This window comes from Mus caroli, chromosome 1, assembly GCF_900094665.2.
Source record: "Mus caroli chromosome 1, CAROLI_EIJ_v1.1, whole genome shotgun sequence".
In the NCBI taxonomy this organism is placed as follows: domain Eukaryota; kingdom Metazoa; phylum Chordata; class Mammalia; order Rodentia; family Muridae; genus Mus; species Mus caroli.
In genome coordinates, this window is record NC_034570.1 from 152426072 (window position 1) to 152443581 (window position 17510).

The 17510-nt window shown below is 34.4% G+C and overlaps 1 protein-coding gene across 7 annotated transcripts in view; it reads right to left on the reverse strand.

The window, feature by feature from the left end:
- Positions 1–17510, reverse strand: part of Suco (SUN domain containing ossification factor) — a 62290-nt gene that overhangs the window by 16573 nt on the left and 28207 nt on the right. For 5 of the 7 annotated variants that reach the window (XR_003836497.1, XM_021155061.2, XM_021155012.2 and 2 more), the window contains exons 10-19: positions 15455–15562; positions 14012–14117; positions 12364–12384; positions 12105–12160; positions 11585–11676; positions 10794–10859; positions 5550–5618; positions 4520–4610; positions 690–1847; positions 75–162 (exon numbers count right to left, since the gene is read on the reverse strand). Coding sequence is in view for 6 of the 7 variants with exons in the window: in XM_021155061.2 (XP_021010720.1) it covers positions 75–162; positions 690–1847; positions 4520–4610; positions 5550–5618; positions 10794–10859; positions 11585–11676; positions 12105–12160; positions 12364–12384; positions 14012–14117; positions 15455–15562 (1855 nt within the window). In the remaining variant the exon portion in view is untranslated. The remainder of the gene's footprint in view (positions 1–74; positions 163–689; positions 1848–4519; positions 4611–5549; positions 5619–10793; positions 10860–11584; positions 11677–12104; positions 12161–12363; positions 12385–14011; positions 14118–15454; positions 15563–17510) is intronic. The other 2 variants (XM_029476817.1, XM_029476813.1) reach the window with 1 other exon arrangement.

Sequence of the window (17510 nt, forward strand, 5' to 3'; positions counted from 1 at the left end):
AAAAAAAAAAAAAAAAAGAAATGAGTATCATGTTGCAGTGTGAAAAGTACATATACAATAAAGAAGAAACCAACCTGCTCTTCTGCTATCCGTGAAGTATTCTGAAGCTTAACTATTGTCTTATTGAAAGCCTTCTGCATTTCTTCCATCTGTTTTCGGTACCTACAAAGTAAGAGTTGCTTTCAATCCACTTTCTCCTTCATTATGTACTGGAAAATCATTCTGATTTTGAGACTGAACAATCTGCTTTTTCTTAAATGACCGATTCAGGACTGTGCAATCCAATAACACACATAAAAGGTATAACCAAATAGAGAGATCCTGGACATCAAGAGAAACGAAGTTGGGCACACTAGCACAGAACTACACTACCAGTTAAGATGCTGACAAGGAGGTTACATTAAGCACAAGAGCTCACAACTAATCTCAGCAACATGGTAAGAACACAACAATTATAAAGGAGAAAATAAGACACAGAAAATTTATTAGCCCAGTAATAATTGCATGTCACTATAAATATTTATAAAAATGGAAAAGATAACAAAGATAACAATTCTGGGAAGCTTTGAACATCATTTAAATGGCTTTCCCTCTTTTTCCAGTTAAAATTGTGCTTCCTTCATCATCACAATGTCTTTGTAGATCATATTCAGCTACTAAACTTATGGTGTAAAATGGGTTGTACTTACCTTTGACTAAGCTCCTCCAGATAGCGACCACTGAGAGACATGTTAACTTCTAAGGCTTTAATACGATTATTAAGCCTCATAAATACTGACTCCTTCTGATTTGATCCATGCACAAGATTTCCATTACCATATCCCAGATCAGTAGAATTTTGTAATTCAGCATAGAAATCTGTAGCTGTCCTCTGTAACCCTCTTAAAAGGGCATCTTCTGGAGACTGTTCATCCTCTTTCACTTCAGGCAACGAAGGATCCATAACTGGAGTCACTGTATGCTTTAGTGTATCAGCTATACTAGGTTTGGTTTCCACACTTTCACCCTCTGGCACAGTGGCTGTGTTCATAGGTGGTGGTACTATTGTTTCAGGGAACTTGGTGACAACTTCTGTGGAGAATATGTCTTCTTTCACAGTATTGTCCATCACCTCATTAACTTTACTTGTTTCATAAATAACAGAGAACTTCTCAACAGAACTAAAGCTCTCGGCCTTTTTTTCTGTTTTATCATCAAACTCAACAGAACTCTCTTGGGGCATCACTTGTGATGGAATATATCCTCCTTCAGATTTAACAGACTCAGATCCTTCTACTTTAGACAGTGAACTCATTTCTGGAGTAACATCTAAGAGAAGAGACTGAGAAAGAGTTTGAGGGTAGCTCGGCTCAAGTTCAATTGTGTCCACTGTGTGATTTATCAAATGCCCCTGGTGCACACTACTTAAATCATCTGGAACAACAGTTTCAGCTTCTCTTTCCATGTTCTCGTTATCCACATCGCCACTGGGAGGCTGCAGTACTGAAACCTCTACTGATTCTACAGGAAGGAGTAGTGATGGCTGAGGTGACACAAAATCTTTTCCTTTACTCACAGTCCTGCTGCGTTGTCGATAAAGAGCAATTCTAACTGAGCACCATTTATATATGTACTCCGAAAAACTAGAAATACAACAAATTGAAGTCAGCTCACTACAAAGTATGTGTGTCTCAGACTCAAACCAGGATGACGACTCATCCTCTTGTTCACCACTGCCCAAAAGGGTCACTGTAGATGGACTCGCTTCCTCTTCTTCCTCCTGAACCAGTTGTACAATCGGACTCTCTTTTGGAGGAGCTGAGGTTGATGGTTCTGTATCATGTGTATGGACTTCCTTGATTACATATCTAGAAATACATATACACGATTACATATCACTTAAGGTAGAAATCTAATGTTAAAATAAGCTTAAGGAAAATGTATTAGGAACAACATAAAGATTGGGATTACAGAAGAAATGCTGAGTACAAAGCTGTATACAAATATGTTTGATCAGTTTTCCCTATAGACATTTTTCCATTTTATATAGAGTACTTACGCCAGAAATGGCAGCACAAAGTCCACTTACCAAGCAACCAACCAAATAGCTCAAACCACTGTATTTTACACCAAATTTGTGAATACTTCTCTCCCTTATATGTACATTGTACCTTTGTTTCTATAACATTTACTAATTCATTACAAGTCTTTCAGATTAGAAATTAAAGATAACCAAGAGCTAGAACTAGAACCCAGGATTCCTAGTATCATCTGCAGAAGGCAGCTAAAGTTCTAAAGACTATTTCTGTATATGCTGTGAGGAATTCCTACACAGCAGACTATCTACTTTTAAGGAAATACAATCTTAACATCATCTGAGCTAGTTCTCTTACTAAAAGACAAATGCCTGACCACTTTAAAAAAAGTACTGACGCATCATAAACCTGTCTGTCTCATCAGTGGATCTAGAGAAGGTCTGTGTGATAGGGCCTAGATAGGGGTGTAGTAGTAGAAACTGGGTTATAAATTACGATGCCTATGGTTCTGTCTGAGATAAAGACAATTTCTAAATACAACCTTAAAAGGACAAAGAAAAACCTGAATGAAAAACTCAGGTAATATGAACATCAAAATTGAATTATCTTTATATGCAAAATTTCCTACTTAAAAGTTACTACCATGCCGGGCGTGGTGGCGCACGCCTTTAATCCCAGCACTCGGGAGGCAGAGGCAGGCGGATTTCTGAGTTCGAGGCCAGCCTGGTCTACAGAGTGAGTTCCAGGACAGCCAGAGCTATACAGAAAAACCCTGTCTTGAAAAACCAAAAAAAAAAAAAAAAAAAAAAAGTTACTACCAGAAAAATATTTCTAAGTAGAGACATCTGCCACAATGATAAAAGCAAAGTCAAAGAGTATCTAAGCAGATTTTCATTTTTGCTGAAAACAAAATAAAAACCAATTAAGTCATGCTTCTCTTAACAAAAAGCTTATCTATAACCACATAGATCCATTTAGAACCTAATTATCTTTCTTACATATTCACGTGGCATGTCAACTATTAGTTACTGAATAAACTGTGACAGTAAATAGGAGCAATGTCTGAAGAAAGGAAGGAGAAAATAAAAATCTGGTAAATATGAAGTTACATGCTGTTGTACATACTATCTAGTCTATTATAGTTAAAACAGACTTAGGAAAAGAAAGTAACAGCTTTCTATAAATTTAGTATTAATTTTGAATACGAAGTACGTTTTTGTTATTTTACCAAATGACTGCTATATAATTATTTTAAAAACTTAAAGTAAATAAAGACACTTTAAGTAAAAATTGTTCAATGATTTTGCCAATGTGATGGCATGTGCCTGTAAGTCCAATACTTGGGAGAAAGAGACAGGAGGATCACAAGTTTAGGGCCAGGCTAGACTATATAGGGAGATTTTGTCTCAATGAAGTCATCTTTCAAAATACTCACATTTGTTTGTGTGCATAAATAAAATTAGCTTGCTTAGTATGCTTTAAAAAAAAATACCTATGTTAACTGAAGAAGCAGCCTAGTTATAAAATCAAAAATAGCTATTACACATTCAGATAATTAGAAACACTAAGAATGTCTTCATCACTAATACATATTTTAAGTCCTCTTAAGAATCAGTAACATATATGTCATATTTCTCATCCAACCACTCAATAAATATCTTTATAGTCTCTTTCAGAATATAAATATCTCACTCTACTTTTGAAAGCACAAAATTACTTTTTAATTAGTATGCTAGTTGGGAATTACAGTTTAAAGCATACTTACTGCAATTCTGATTTCCTACTATTGTAAAATAGTTCACATTCAAATATCCTATTAGAGTTCCTCAGAGACAAAATAAGATTTTAAAATTTTACACAATAACCATAACCCATGAGCCAAATCACTGAGTTTATGGTCTATTATAGATAACATGTACCTATGATGTAAATGCCTTTGTTAAGAAAATACCCACAAGATGAAGATATTTTATGTTACTTTACCTATATGCAAAACGCTGCTCAATATGTGCCAAGACCAAAAAAAAAAAAAAACCAAAAAACCTCTATACAAATCATTTTGAGAAAGGGAACAAGTTAGTTTGCTGTGTGACAACTACTGCATTAGGTATTTTGGGTACCCTCTGTGGCTTTCTAGGGACTTCATATATACATATGCAATGCTTTCAACCTAAACTCAGTAAGAATGCTCTGAAACCTGTCCTCAAGCCTAGAGTTATCACCCTCAGTAAGGAAGTGCTTTTCTTTAGAAAAGATTCAATGAGTGAAAGTAATATATAATTCTAAAGCAACAAATGTGTGGTCTGGAATAGTGTGCTTTTAATATGCATATACACAAAAGAGAAGAAGCAACTGCAAAGTGTCCAGAGTAGCTGTAGGAATGTCTGTCCTACGACTTGGGCTCTCTTACAGTTGACTGTATACAGATGACAAGCTCTTTTCTTTCTCTTTCTAATACACTCCACTCTGTTTTAACAGAAATCTACTGTCGCAGCATAACTTACTCAGGTGATGGAACAGGAGTTGAAACACGAGTTGATTCAGGCATTTTAGGTTCAGTTGTGGCAGTGGCATTCTCAGATATACTTTTATTTCCTATTTTAAGAAAGATGCCCACATTGAGTTCAATGTTTAAAAACTGTACCATAAAATATTTTACTGTAACAAATAAAGAGTTGTAGTCTCTCAGGGCAGAAGGAAAAGGTCAAATACATTTGCTAATGAGGAGTTTTTTCTTTTAAATCTAAGTTTTCTTTGAAAGACATGACTGCACATGATCACAACTATAAAGAATGAACATTATTCCTTATTTGATATTATAAATTTTGCATAATATTACATGATTAATATGCTTCTGGACCAAAAAGTTATTGGAAAATGAGGAAGTAAAATGGCTAACTTTGAAGTTAACACTTAGCTTAGTGGTTTTCAAAAATTAAAAGGCATCATTTGTTACTCTTTACTAATTGATATTTGACATTCTTTAAAGAAAATAAAATGGTCTAATATATTAATATATTTGCTACAAAAGGAAAGCTAATATAAAGTACCACTAGGAATTCTCAATACAGAGACGAGGGTATAGAATCACTACTGTCATGGCTAGGAAGAATCAAATATCAATTCAGTTGGGCAGAGCGGGAGCACCTGCTCCCACCCAGATACTAACAAGACTAAGATAGCACTGTTAAGTTCAAGGCCAGTCCAGCAACTTCATGAGACCTTGATTGAAAATAAAAAAGAGCATTTGTATGGCACATAGGATATCCTGGGTTAAACAATTCTACCAGGGCAGAAGAGGCTTCTAGAGGGGCAGGGATCAATTAATGAAATGTATGTAAATGAAGTTCTTTCATTTAAAAAAAAGTGTGAAATTCAATAAACAATAGCTAATACAAGATGGCTAAGTTCTTTTCAATGGTCTCTTCATTTCTAAATGAAAATTCTACTTTGTTAGTTCATTACTTCCTTTTTCTAACTTAAAGGATCCATGAAGTACCAACTATTTTAAAGACCCACAAAATGATTAGGTACCTTCTGTCAAGTCTTCAGTTTTTGCTCCCAGAATATTAGCAGCAATATTCACCATATTTAGAATGGCATCTAAAACAAAATTCAATCAGAAAATAATACCAATATACCTAAAGAGTGTCATTAAAATCTTAAGATAATTTTTAAAAGGCCTATAAAGGTCTTTTAGCCATTTTCTTTTGACTATATATATCTTTTATTTCCTATCAAAGTCTAATACAGGATACAGATTTTAGCCAAAGTAAACTGAAATTCTAAGGTTCAGAGGGAATTTTGAATAGTTCTTTTTTTTTTTTTTTTTAAATAAAACTTCGTACTACCTTTTACTAAATACTGTTGTTAACACATTACAAAATCCAACTATAGCCTGGACTGGAATATGGAGGACATGAGATGATCAAAATTCCTATTTCAAATGTTTAAAAAGGTTTTACAGTTTAAAAAAAAAATCAACTTATATCGACAAAGCAATTTTCTAAATGAGTGGTTATAGATAAAAAATAAAATGGGAATTTTAGTATCCAAAGAAAAGTAGAAAAATTCTATTATTAATTTTATTGTACTATATCAGTCAAATAAACTGGTAATATGCATAATTAAATTTCCCTGATGATGTTTAAAACTAACTAGGCAAACAGTATATTGTGGGTTATATAACCCCCAATATCTTTTTGTGGGTAAGAGATTTTTTTAAAGGTCAAAACTAAGGTTAATAGGTAGAACAATTTGCAATTTGGTTGTTGTGAGTTGTTTGTTTGTTTTTATTTGTTTTTTGCACCTAGTGGAGACATTTAATAATATAGGTACAAGCCTCCATTTCTATATAAAGACATCTATGAATACATAAGAATCACAGAATGGCAGAAATCTATGAGAAACTGGTGATGGGAGTTGAGGGGATCTTCTAATATGTAATTTCAGAGGAATTTCTTCCGTCTACCTTGAACTGTCATTTGATATCAATTTTCATTATCACACATTTGCATCAAAGCACTAAGAATGTGCAGAGGCTGTGCTGTAAGGCTCCCAAGTTACCCCTGTCTTAAGTCTCCAGATAAAAGAGTCTCACAGACTTTGCATGACACTTTCAATGAAAATCCAAGATGTGAAACACAAAGCTCTAAGGGAAGGTACATAAAGAAGGCTGCGCCACTCAGCATGGTCACACAGACCCAGTTCTGTAAATGTGTGTGTAGGGTAGGGAAAAATTTCACTGGTTTAAAGAAGACTCCAAGTACAGTAATTATGGAATGCACGTAACTGTGGTTTTATCTGAATATGATAATTTTAGTACTTCATTTAGGGACATCAGAATAACACAAAAGCTGCCACTTTCAAACGTCTTGCCCTTAGATGTGACAATCTGATGAACAGAGAAGTACAGCCCTGGATTTTTACTCAGGCTGAGGTGTTTCTCTGAGGTAATGACAGAACAGTAATGGCCATCAATTCACAAACCCCAAGTCAGGAATGGAAACTGCTTCTTTATAAGTCTGCTCTGAATGCCAAACAATACCACCCTATTGGACATGATCTTCTGCTTACACTACCATCAAATAAAGTTCAGACAAAGCTGCCTGCTTTAAAAATGTCAAAAATTTTAATCTATAGTTTATATTCTCTTGTATTCACAGTAAACCTGTTTGTTCTTCGGATTTCCAATTTAAGTCATTGTTATTTAATTAACCGAAACCTATGTTAATCTGTATAAAGAATTTGTCTTTTGTGTTATTTGAAACTTAATTTTATTTACTAGCTCCACAGTAAGAAGACACAATATTCTATCTCTTAAAAACCTGTTTGTTGTCATTTTAGGTGATGGTTTGGTAACAAAAGCAAAATTTGAAAGATATCTATTTTCTCAGTTCATTTAATGAAAAGAAACAATTTCCTTATGTTAATAGAACATTTTTTTTGATGTTTTGAGACAAAGCAACTTTGTGAACAGTCTGTTCTGACTGTTCTACATGCACAGCCAAACGTGGGTCAGCTTGTCATCACAGTAACTAAAGTCCTAATGGGTAAAGTAGTAACGTCAAACACAACTCCACACTGGATTAAATATTCCCTCATTTCTCTGAGTGGAGAAAGTTACTCATCTCACATTATTCCTCTGGAATGAAAGACTCCTAGGGACCAAACATCTTTATGTTATGGTTGAGTCTTTCAGTACACCAATGGCACTTTGGCTACAGAAAACACAAGTTGTCTAGGATGCTGAGATGGAGATTTTGGCCATATTTCAATATACCAAGATAAACCAACCAAAATACCACCTCTTCTATGTGCTCTCGGCTCCCCCTGGATAATCATTTCTACTTTCTATTTGTAGGACCACATAGTGCATATATATTAATTTTCTAAAAATATGTTGATTTAAAAACTGCATTTTGTCTTAAACATGTAACTAAGAGAAAAGACAAACTTATAAGAATATCAAAGTAAATAGCCATCTGAAAAATCCACAAGACAAAATTCAAGTGAAATAGAAATGGTACAGAGAATTCCTATTGACAAAAAAGATTTACGTGTTTTAGTTCAAGAACAGGAGTCAGAAGACTGAACAGGCATGCACATATGCTGCTGTAAGACAGCCATATCTCCTTCAGTGATAGTTAAATTACACAGGAACAAGCATGTCTAGGTACAGAGTATGTATGTATGCATGTATGTATGTATGTATACATTCTGGTGATATATACTTCCTGTGAATACTAACTATAGGTTAAGCTATAAAACTCTAAAAAAACTACTTTAAAAATTTACATAACTCTAATGCCTGACATGAAAGCCAAAATGCTCCAAAATATACTTTTTGAGCACTAACAGTTCCACAAGTAGAAAATTGTAAATATGACTTCATAGGATAAATCACAAGTCAAAATTCAGGCACACTAAAAATACAGTATATAATTATCTTCAAGCATGAAAAGTCAGTAAGCAAAAAATAAAATTTAAACACACCTTCAAGCTATATGTATACATTATGAAACTAGAGAATTTCACGTTTAAACTTATATCTCATTCTCAAGATGCCCCATTATGCATATGCGCTACTCTGAAATACATACTGTCAAATATTTCTGGCTCCAAGAATATCAATTAGGAGATACTAAATACGTTCCCAATAGAAAAAGGAAAAAGAAGTTTTTATTAAGATTAAAAGTACACAATTCTGTTTTGTAGAGACTATGCACACAATTTTTAAAAGGGAAAAGTTTGTTTTGCACACACTTCTAATCACAACACGTGGGAAGTAGAGGCAAGAGAATAAGTGTGAAGCTACCTGACCTGCACAGATGTTTCAAACATAAAACAGTGGGAACAGCGCAGTGCAGTAGCAGAGTGCTTGCCTAGCATATGAAAAGCCCTAGATCTGCTTTCCAGAACTAAAATGCTGGGTTCCAAAGGAGGCCAATCCCACGCTCATTTTGAACCGCCAAACCTGGACATTCTATGTCCAAACACTGGTTATTTAGACTAATTCTACACATGCATGCACTCCTTACACTATTAGTTATCCTATCTTAGAAAATGTGGCTAAGTCAGGTTCAAAAGCAACCATTAATTTTTCAGATCAGTAAACGTCATGACAGCAAAGTAATGCTTCCTTCTCACCACCTACTGTTTTGAAGCCTTATGAAGTATATCAATAAATAAGTAAATAAATACATGGAAAACTGTATCATAAAAAAGAGGTATATGTCATTTCAAAATCTATTTTCCATACTATAGAGCAAGTGACATTTCCCTGTCCCTATCATTTCACTATGCAAATTCTTTCAATATAACCATCAAAACCCATAAAAGAAAAATAGAAGAAAAAAGTGTTAGCAAGAAACATATTTCTCAAGGTGAGAGACAAAAAAATATTGGGACCAGAGTAATCCTTTGTATGTATTATACAAAAGTATATGGTCAGAAAAGAGACTACAAGTAGGGAAATGTCCTACACTGGCATGTAATTGTTTTAATGGCATCTACCAAGTAATCCCATAGGAAGAAAAAGTAAAATGCAGAATATTAATAGGACTTTCCCTTATCTAAATCTATAGTAAGAAACTATCTCCCTTTTGTGTCCTTTCCTTTCTGGTAACCATCAGAAGTTAAAGATATTTTAGTCTGAATCTAATTCCATGTATAAAAAGAAAAGAAAAAGGTGTTTCCTTAGAACTAGCTCAATATCATTAAGAATAGTGATTACTATACAACATACAAAAATACATACTTAATAATAGCAAAATCCAGATACATAACATATAATCTCATCTTGTCCCACAGCACTATTTTTATATCAGCAATAAAAATAACAACAGGTCCTAACTGAAAGCATTGCTCATATTCAAAAAGCCAAAAATTAGCAACAGGGGATTGGGTTGTAGCTGAGTGCTACAGTGCTTTCCTGACATGTGAAAGAAAACAAAGTCAGTGAATATAAATGAAGTATAATAAACTAATAAGAAGTGAGCATTATATAATGGGTTCTCCTCTAGCAGGTATTCTTAACACACTTATTCTCATCCCTGGGAGGCTGCTAAAACCTTCTTCTCCATGGAGAAGAAAAGAGATGGAGAAAAGAAACAATAAAAAGAAATTGACTCAACTAAACATGCATATACATGGTGAGAGACAGTTTGTATTCACACACTTATATGACCTCTAGTTATTTAGTTATTAATCTCTAAATACAAAGAAAATGCTCTTAGTTAATTTTGTATTAACAGAAAAATAATGTTCCAGTTGGGTAGTACTTTTCCAGAATTATCTTTAGCCAGTCTACCCCTATATTCACACTAGTTTGGGAGAACAACTAAACCACCAAGTAGGTATCTTAGTCACCTTGTCATTTTCAACAGCGTAATGTATTGATACTGTTATTGGTGCATTCTGGAAACAGATGTGATATTTTACCGTTAAACAGAAAACTAGGCATAGGCACAGATTACCAAGCCTTCATGCACAACGAATTTACTTGTGATGCTTCCTTCATTTTTCCTGAAGAAATTCATAGGCCTATCTTTACTGCAAAGAGATTATACCGTACAAATCTGATTCCATCCCATGCTTAGATTTCCCTCCTTTTTACCAACTGTAGTCCACTTCCACATAAGCTCCTTTCAAAGCTAACACAGGTCAAGATTGGGAGCACAAGCATCCTAAACTATACTGTAACAAATAGCCTGTCAGAAAGACAGCAAGCGAGACTGAGACTTTAGCAGCATAAATAGGAAACCCCCAAATACTCACTAGTAGCAGAACCAAGAAGATTTTTTGAAGATTTATCCTCCACAGTATTATAATCCAGGGGATAATCTGTTTTAAGAGAAGAAAACAATTTTTGATAAAAACTATTTCCAATAACAGCATTTAAAAGTTCCTGTATTTTGTCAGTTAACTGACATATAAGACATTGTATAGTAAATATTAACTATACATTTACATAAAGAGGTTCAGAAGCCTTACAGGTGTAAATCAAGGACAATATATTAATGCTAACCAAAAATATTAAACTATACATTTTCCCAAGCTTTAGCAAATATCTTTGTATTTTTGGTAGGAAAATGACCAAAAAAAAAACCCCCTTTAATTCTTAAAGTTATGGTTCATACCATTTTGATCAACTAAAGAAACCAGCATAAAACTTACCCCCTCCCTTCTGACTTAAAGGAGCTTTTAAAAGACTCAGGTCTTCATGTACTTGCTCCAAGGCTCAAGGCAAATCAATAGAATCAATATTTTCTTCTGTTGTTACATTTTTTCTGAGTTTAACCGATTCTTGGGCCCAGAATTGAGATATACTCATAACTTATAGCATTGGTATTACAAGAGTTCCAGTTACAAAGAAGTCACAGGTAGGTTTGGGAAACAATTTAAGTTACAAAACACTCACTCTAGAAAATACATTTTTAAAACAGGTTAAACCATCTATAATTCACCCATTACTATTAGAGTACCAAAATAAATAAATAAATAAATAAATAAATAAATAAATAAATAAATAAATAAATTCCTGATAGTCACCTGTTTACATCACTTACCATAGTCCTCATCAAATAGTTCCTGACGTTCTGACTGATACTGGGAGTCAGCAATTTCTTCATATTCTTCCACCATGCTAGTACCAAAAACCCTAATAACAATTCCATTACAGTACAAGTTACTAAGGCTCATCTCTTCACAACGCATGAGCAAAAATGTCACAATCAGGGTTAATGTTTTATGGGCCACTAGCTTTTGCCCTTCAAAATAATAAATATTTCTTACATTTATTCATTCACTACTTCCATAAATATATTTAACTTAAAGAATTTAGAAATATAATGACCGATTTCCTATCAATCTGTGCTTCTATGTATTATCAACACAATAAAACAAAGTAAGCTAACAAGAACATAGAAAATAAAAGGTTTATGTTTCAGACTATCTTGACATTTTTTTCAAAACACATTCCACAACAATAACTTCAGATACGAGAAAATTCTCTCTTCACCTTAAAAACATTAAGGTTTTCTATATCCCTTGTAAGATAAGCAGCAGAAAATATTCGTTTTGTATTACCTTATTAGGCTTAAAGGACAAAAGTGCTCTGATCCAAAATGTGATAGCAGCTCCACCTGAAAAACAGAAGCCCGTGAACCAGAAGCCTCGAGGCACCCTAAGGTGAACACCCTCAGGCTTCTCAGTACAGCGTTTCTAAAAACACAATCACTGCCCCCAAAATCAGTACTTATAAAGCATTGGGACTTCTTTTTATCTTTGTAATGTATTAATATGCCATGGTCTATTATTCAATATTGCAAAATAGAAGGTTGCTAACCTTTATGTACTTGATGAACATCTGAAGCAGGAGAAAGGAAAAGAAAAAGGAATCAGTTGCAAAGTCTGGATCACATGCCATAAGTAACAAGTATCTGCAACCCACATGTACGCAGTGTGGAAGCAACGCGCGGGCAGGTAAGATTGTAGCATTCCTAATTCTTTGCAGGTCCAAAAGCCCTAATTTCCATTTTTTACCATAACAACTGAAAAGCACAACCTAAATACATGTAATAGATTAGCTTTAAGCTAATAAAGTGGAATAATCTTTAAATGCAGTTGTTTTCCATCTGTTAAATAAAAAAGGATTCCTAACTGATGGTTTCTAGAAACCATGTCTTTTGTTAAGTATTACTGCCATGTATACAGATAAATGTATATATTAATAAACAAAATAATTTATTAAGTTTTTCTGGTGGTTTTAAAATATTGTATCCAATGTGTTTCAGGGAAGACGTAAGTTCTGGTATTCTATTATTTCAAATACAACTGATACAACTGATACAAGATGCTTTACTTATAAAATGCAAGCTTTAAAAAGTCATTTGTATTATTTGTATTTAGTTACTTTAGGTGAACAGATACCCAGGTAAAAATTTGTATGCATATATAGCATTCATTACTATAAGCACGTGGCTTTTAGACTAAAGAGGGTTTTCCCAAACAAACAAAAAAGCAGTTCATAACTTATACTATGGTTTCTGTCCACAAAGCAAGCGAGCAGGAGCTTTATGTGGCAGTTTTACACTGAGAATGCCAACTGCATTTTCAATATAGAATCCAGCACTTTCATACTGAAATTAGGAATACTACAAGTTTACCCATTTGTAGAAATCAATTTAATTCATGCTTTAAAAAGAGAGAGTAAAATCCCAGAAGACAAAATCAAGTAGGTATAAGTTCTTACAACTTAAAGAAAGCACAGAAATTAGAAGTTTGCAATTTCAAAAGGTCTTATAATTGACAGCATGGTACTTTAAGATGTGTCCATTATTTTCTATTAAAGAAAAAAGGTTCAGGAAAGAGGCATAGAAACTTCCATAGATTATTTAAATTCAACTTGAGTAACAGTTGGTAAAGTAAGCAATGGAAATATTTAGTGTCTAAAGTTTTATCTGAAACTGCTAAACTGTTTCATTTAATTATAAAAAGGGAAAGCTATAATAAAAATGAATCAATAATCTAGGAATAAGATTTTTAAAAATTAAAAAAAAAATCACACCTACTTAAAAGATTTCAACGGCAACAATGTTTAAAGTTTCACAACAGAACACAATGCCAGGTGGATGGCAATTTACAGGTCTAAGGCATGCTGAGCGTGGTGCTGCATGACTGTACTTCACACAGAGGCACCAGCACCTGGTGAGTTAGGCCAGGGTGGGCTACATGAGACTCTGCCTCAAAAGAAAAGAAAAGCAAAACTCAAAAACAAGACTTGTAACTTGGAGCTTGTTAAAATAGTTTGGTCTAGATTACCAAGAATATAAAAATGTCAGAATAAAAGTTGTCTATAAAATAAAATAGCCCAGAAAAAAAAAATTTAATTAGTGTTATGCTAGGACTCTTAGTTTCTCTAATTCCTAAGTGAGCAGGGTAGATAACTAGAATAGTTTCATTACAGAACATAGTCCTATATGTATAAAGATTACCTTCACGTATTTTGCATACATCTGTTCATCCAGGGGAAAACTTTGGACATTCCGCTCATCTCTACCATGGAAAGTACCCAGCTTAATCCATTTATTTGTGGGATATCTAAAAATGTAAAAATAAATTTATCATGTAGTTTTTCTTCTCATTTAAATAAGACAGGCCTTGAGTTCCACTTCACTGGGAAAGAGTTACTTGAAAAATCACATTAACAAACAGAAGACAGGGAAAGAGAAAAGCAGGAGCAAGGCAGTGTCAAGGGTTTAGGGGAAAAAAAGTAACCCATGAGACACCGGGAGACTGTTGCATGCAAGCAGTGAGTGGAAGGTGATGAGGAAAGGCATGAATACAGCACTAGTAGAAAGCAGGTTAGAAAACACATTACCATATTTAAAATAGACATCTTCCATAGCTAGTTCCTTTAAAAGAAAATTTAGGATTCAACTCCAAACCTGTTATTGTTTGTAATAGTTAAAGAGCCCAAATTAATGAGTTATCCCTTCTCTTTAAAAAACATGCATACTTTAATTTTCAGTGCCAGATATTACCATCTAACATGTACAAATTTAGGGGGATATTCTGGAAAAAAAGGTTAGTATCAAAATACTAGATGGAATTCTCAATACATTTTGAGAACTGGTTTCAAAAGCCATACAGATATGAAGATGACTCTGAGGGAGAGGAAGACCACTGAAAGACCACTGGAATTGCCATCAATTGACAGCAGCACAGGGGAGTCACAGCATCCTCTAGGACACACTAAACAACATCCTCTAGGACACACTAATATACAAGTAAACACCTCCATTGTGGGATAAAATTAAATTATAATTAAAACTGCTATGCTTTAGGCAAAATATTCTCAGGATATAAGAAATAAAAAGATACTCAGTAGAATAAAAAACTAAACAGGAAAAGCTGAAAAGAATATTATTAAAATGCTAAGAATGCCAAGAACAGAATATGGTTGGTCCTCTTTCTGACTTCCTTAGATATTTACTTCTTCCATAATCATGCAAGTAAAAAGTTTTTAAAACACTTCACCAAAAACATACATTGTGATATAAAATGAAGCACTTACATAATATGTGCATATTTTTAATACATTTCAAAGAACTCTCAGAAAGCAACAAGCATAATGATTAAAATAACTGTGAAGTCACATAATTCTAGATTGGAATCTTGTTCCTCCCAAATACTAAACCATGTGACTTATACAAGCTAATCCCCTGTGTCTTCAGTTTATAAGGGAATAACATAGCATACTTGTGATGTTTAAGTATTACAAGAGCTAAGTGATTAACAAAAGCCCATAATCTAAATGTCATCACAAACTGCTATTAAAAACTAAAACAACAGAAGACAACAGATTGGCATGTGAGCTTAATTTTTACTCTGAAATTCTATCACGGGCTTTATAGAAAACAGTTTTAAGAATTTACCTGTCACTGATAGAAACCAGAAAGTCTTTGGGAGTAGAAGAAAATAATTCATAATTTGCAATATCAAATTGTTTCACTTGAATTGGCTCACAAAGTTCAATAACAAACCTTCAAAAAGAAAAGACAATTATTTACATAAGCTAACCAAAGCAGTTCATATTAAAACATCTGTATAAACTAGACATTTAAAAATTACCAAAATGTAACAGGAATAGTGTTTGCAATCTAATCTATCCACTAAAAAAACGCCTTGATTGAGACAGGCATTACCCAGTGAGAAGAAAGAACACTGATGTTTGCTCCTATGATGTTCTTTTCTTTTCTTTAAATAGTTTTACTAAAAGCATCCTGTATCCTATGTATAAGAATCTTTATACATAGCTACTATAAAATATCTCTTTAAAATTATCTGATGGCAACAACTGTCCCAAATGACCACCCTGTATTAACATTTTGCAAAGGTTACTAAGAAAAAGCAAAAATGTCAATTTAAATATTTATCTAAAAGGATTAAAAACTGTCTTTCCAGACAATGAAGCAACTAATGCCGTTTAAGATTAAGGCCCATGGTTCAATTCCTATCACTTGAAGACGGACGGACGGACGGACGGAAGGAAGGAAGGAAGGAAGGAAGGAAGGAAGGAAGAAAGAAAGAAAGAAAGAAAGAAAGAAAGAAAGAAAGAAAGAGGGGGGGAGAAGGAGGGAGGAATGGAGAGAGGGAGGGAGAAAGGAAGAAAAAGAAAATTATGTGCGAGCCCTACTGATGGTAAGGTGTCGTCACATTATGACCACTCAGGAAAATATCATAATAATAGTATGTTACAAAAACTGCATATAGCATCACATTTATGAAAAAAGAAACTCATGGATAACATTCCAATCTGTTTTAAATAATTTTTTCATCAAATGTAATTTAATTTTCACTCATTCACTCATTCATTCAGTGTGCATATGTGTGTGGCGGTTCAAAGGCAACTTGCAGGAAGGAGAGGTAGGTCTCCCCTTTCGCTATGTTGGCCCTTGAGTCTGAACTCAGGTTATCATGCTTGACAAGTGCTTTCTTGACATGTTGAGTGATACTGCCAGAGCCGAATGAAATCAAAGACATAAAAGTAACTGTGTAATTTTGGAGAAAAACAGAACTAAGTTCCAGGAAAAGGTAAAACAAACAAACAAACAAACAATCAGGCTTCAGAGAAAGGTGAAGAAGAAAGCCAAGTAACATTTATGAAATGCTTACTCTGGCTCAGATACTTCATTAGACAGTTACATCTGTCCTCACACCAAACTGCAAAAGATATTGTCTCTACAGACTCACTTAACAGATACTAATTGAGTATTTCACATTTTTTTCTTCTGTTAATAATAGAACCTCCTAAGCTGTAGCTACAATATGGCTTTCTATCACAGACTTTATGTTTTGTGGTTTTAGATAATGGGTTGTAACCACAACTGTCAACTATAACTTTCAGGTTAACTCCAGTTCCAGGAGATCTAATGCCTCTTCTGGCCTTATTTAGGTCACCTAGTACATATGTGGTACAAAGACATAAATGCAGGCAAAACACCACTAAGACATCAAAAACGTAGTAATAATAAAGGTTCAAAGTTAGAAGCACCGCCTTCAAAATACACGAGTTGAAAATGTCATTCTTTTATTTGACAATTTTCAAGGATGAAAACCATGTTGATAAAAAGGTAAAATGTAAGACATCCAGCACCCTCCCAGCCGGAGGACAGTGGTCCCCCTGCACGGGAGCACCATCTTGGCTCCGAGACTCCGCCAAACCTAGGAACTTCAGGTGAGAGTGTGCACCACAGAGGCAGACAGCTTCTGGGACAGGAGGGAGCCACAGAGCCGCTAAGGCAGCACCCTTTTGGGGCCGCAGACATCCAGCACCCTCCCAGCCGGAAGACAGTGGTCTGCCCTGCACGGGAGCCCTATGCCTCAGGAGCAGGGAGCGCCATCTTGGATCCAGGACTCCTCCGAACTTAGGAACTTAGTCTGCACAGGTGAGAGTGTGCACCACAGAGGCTGACAGCTTCTGTGACCTGC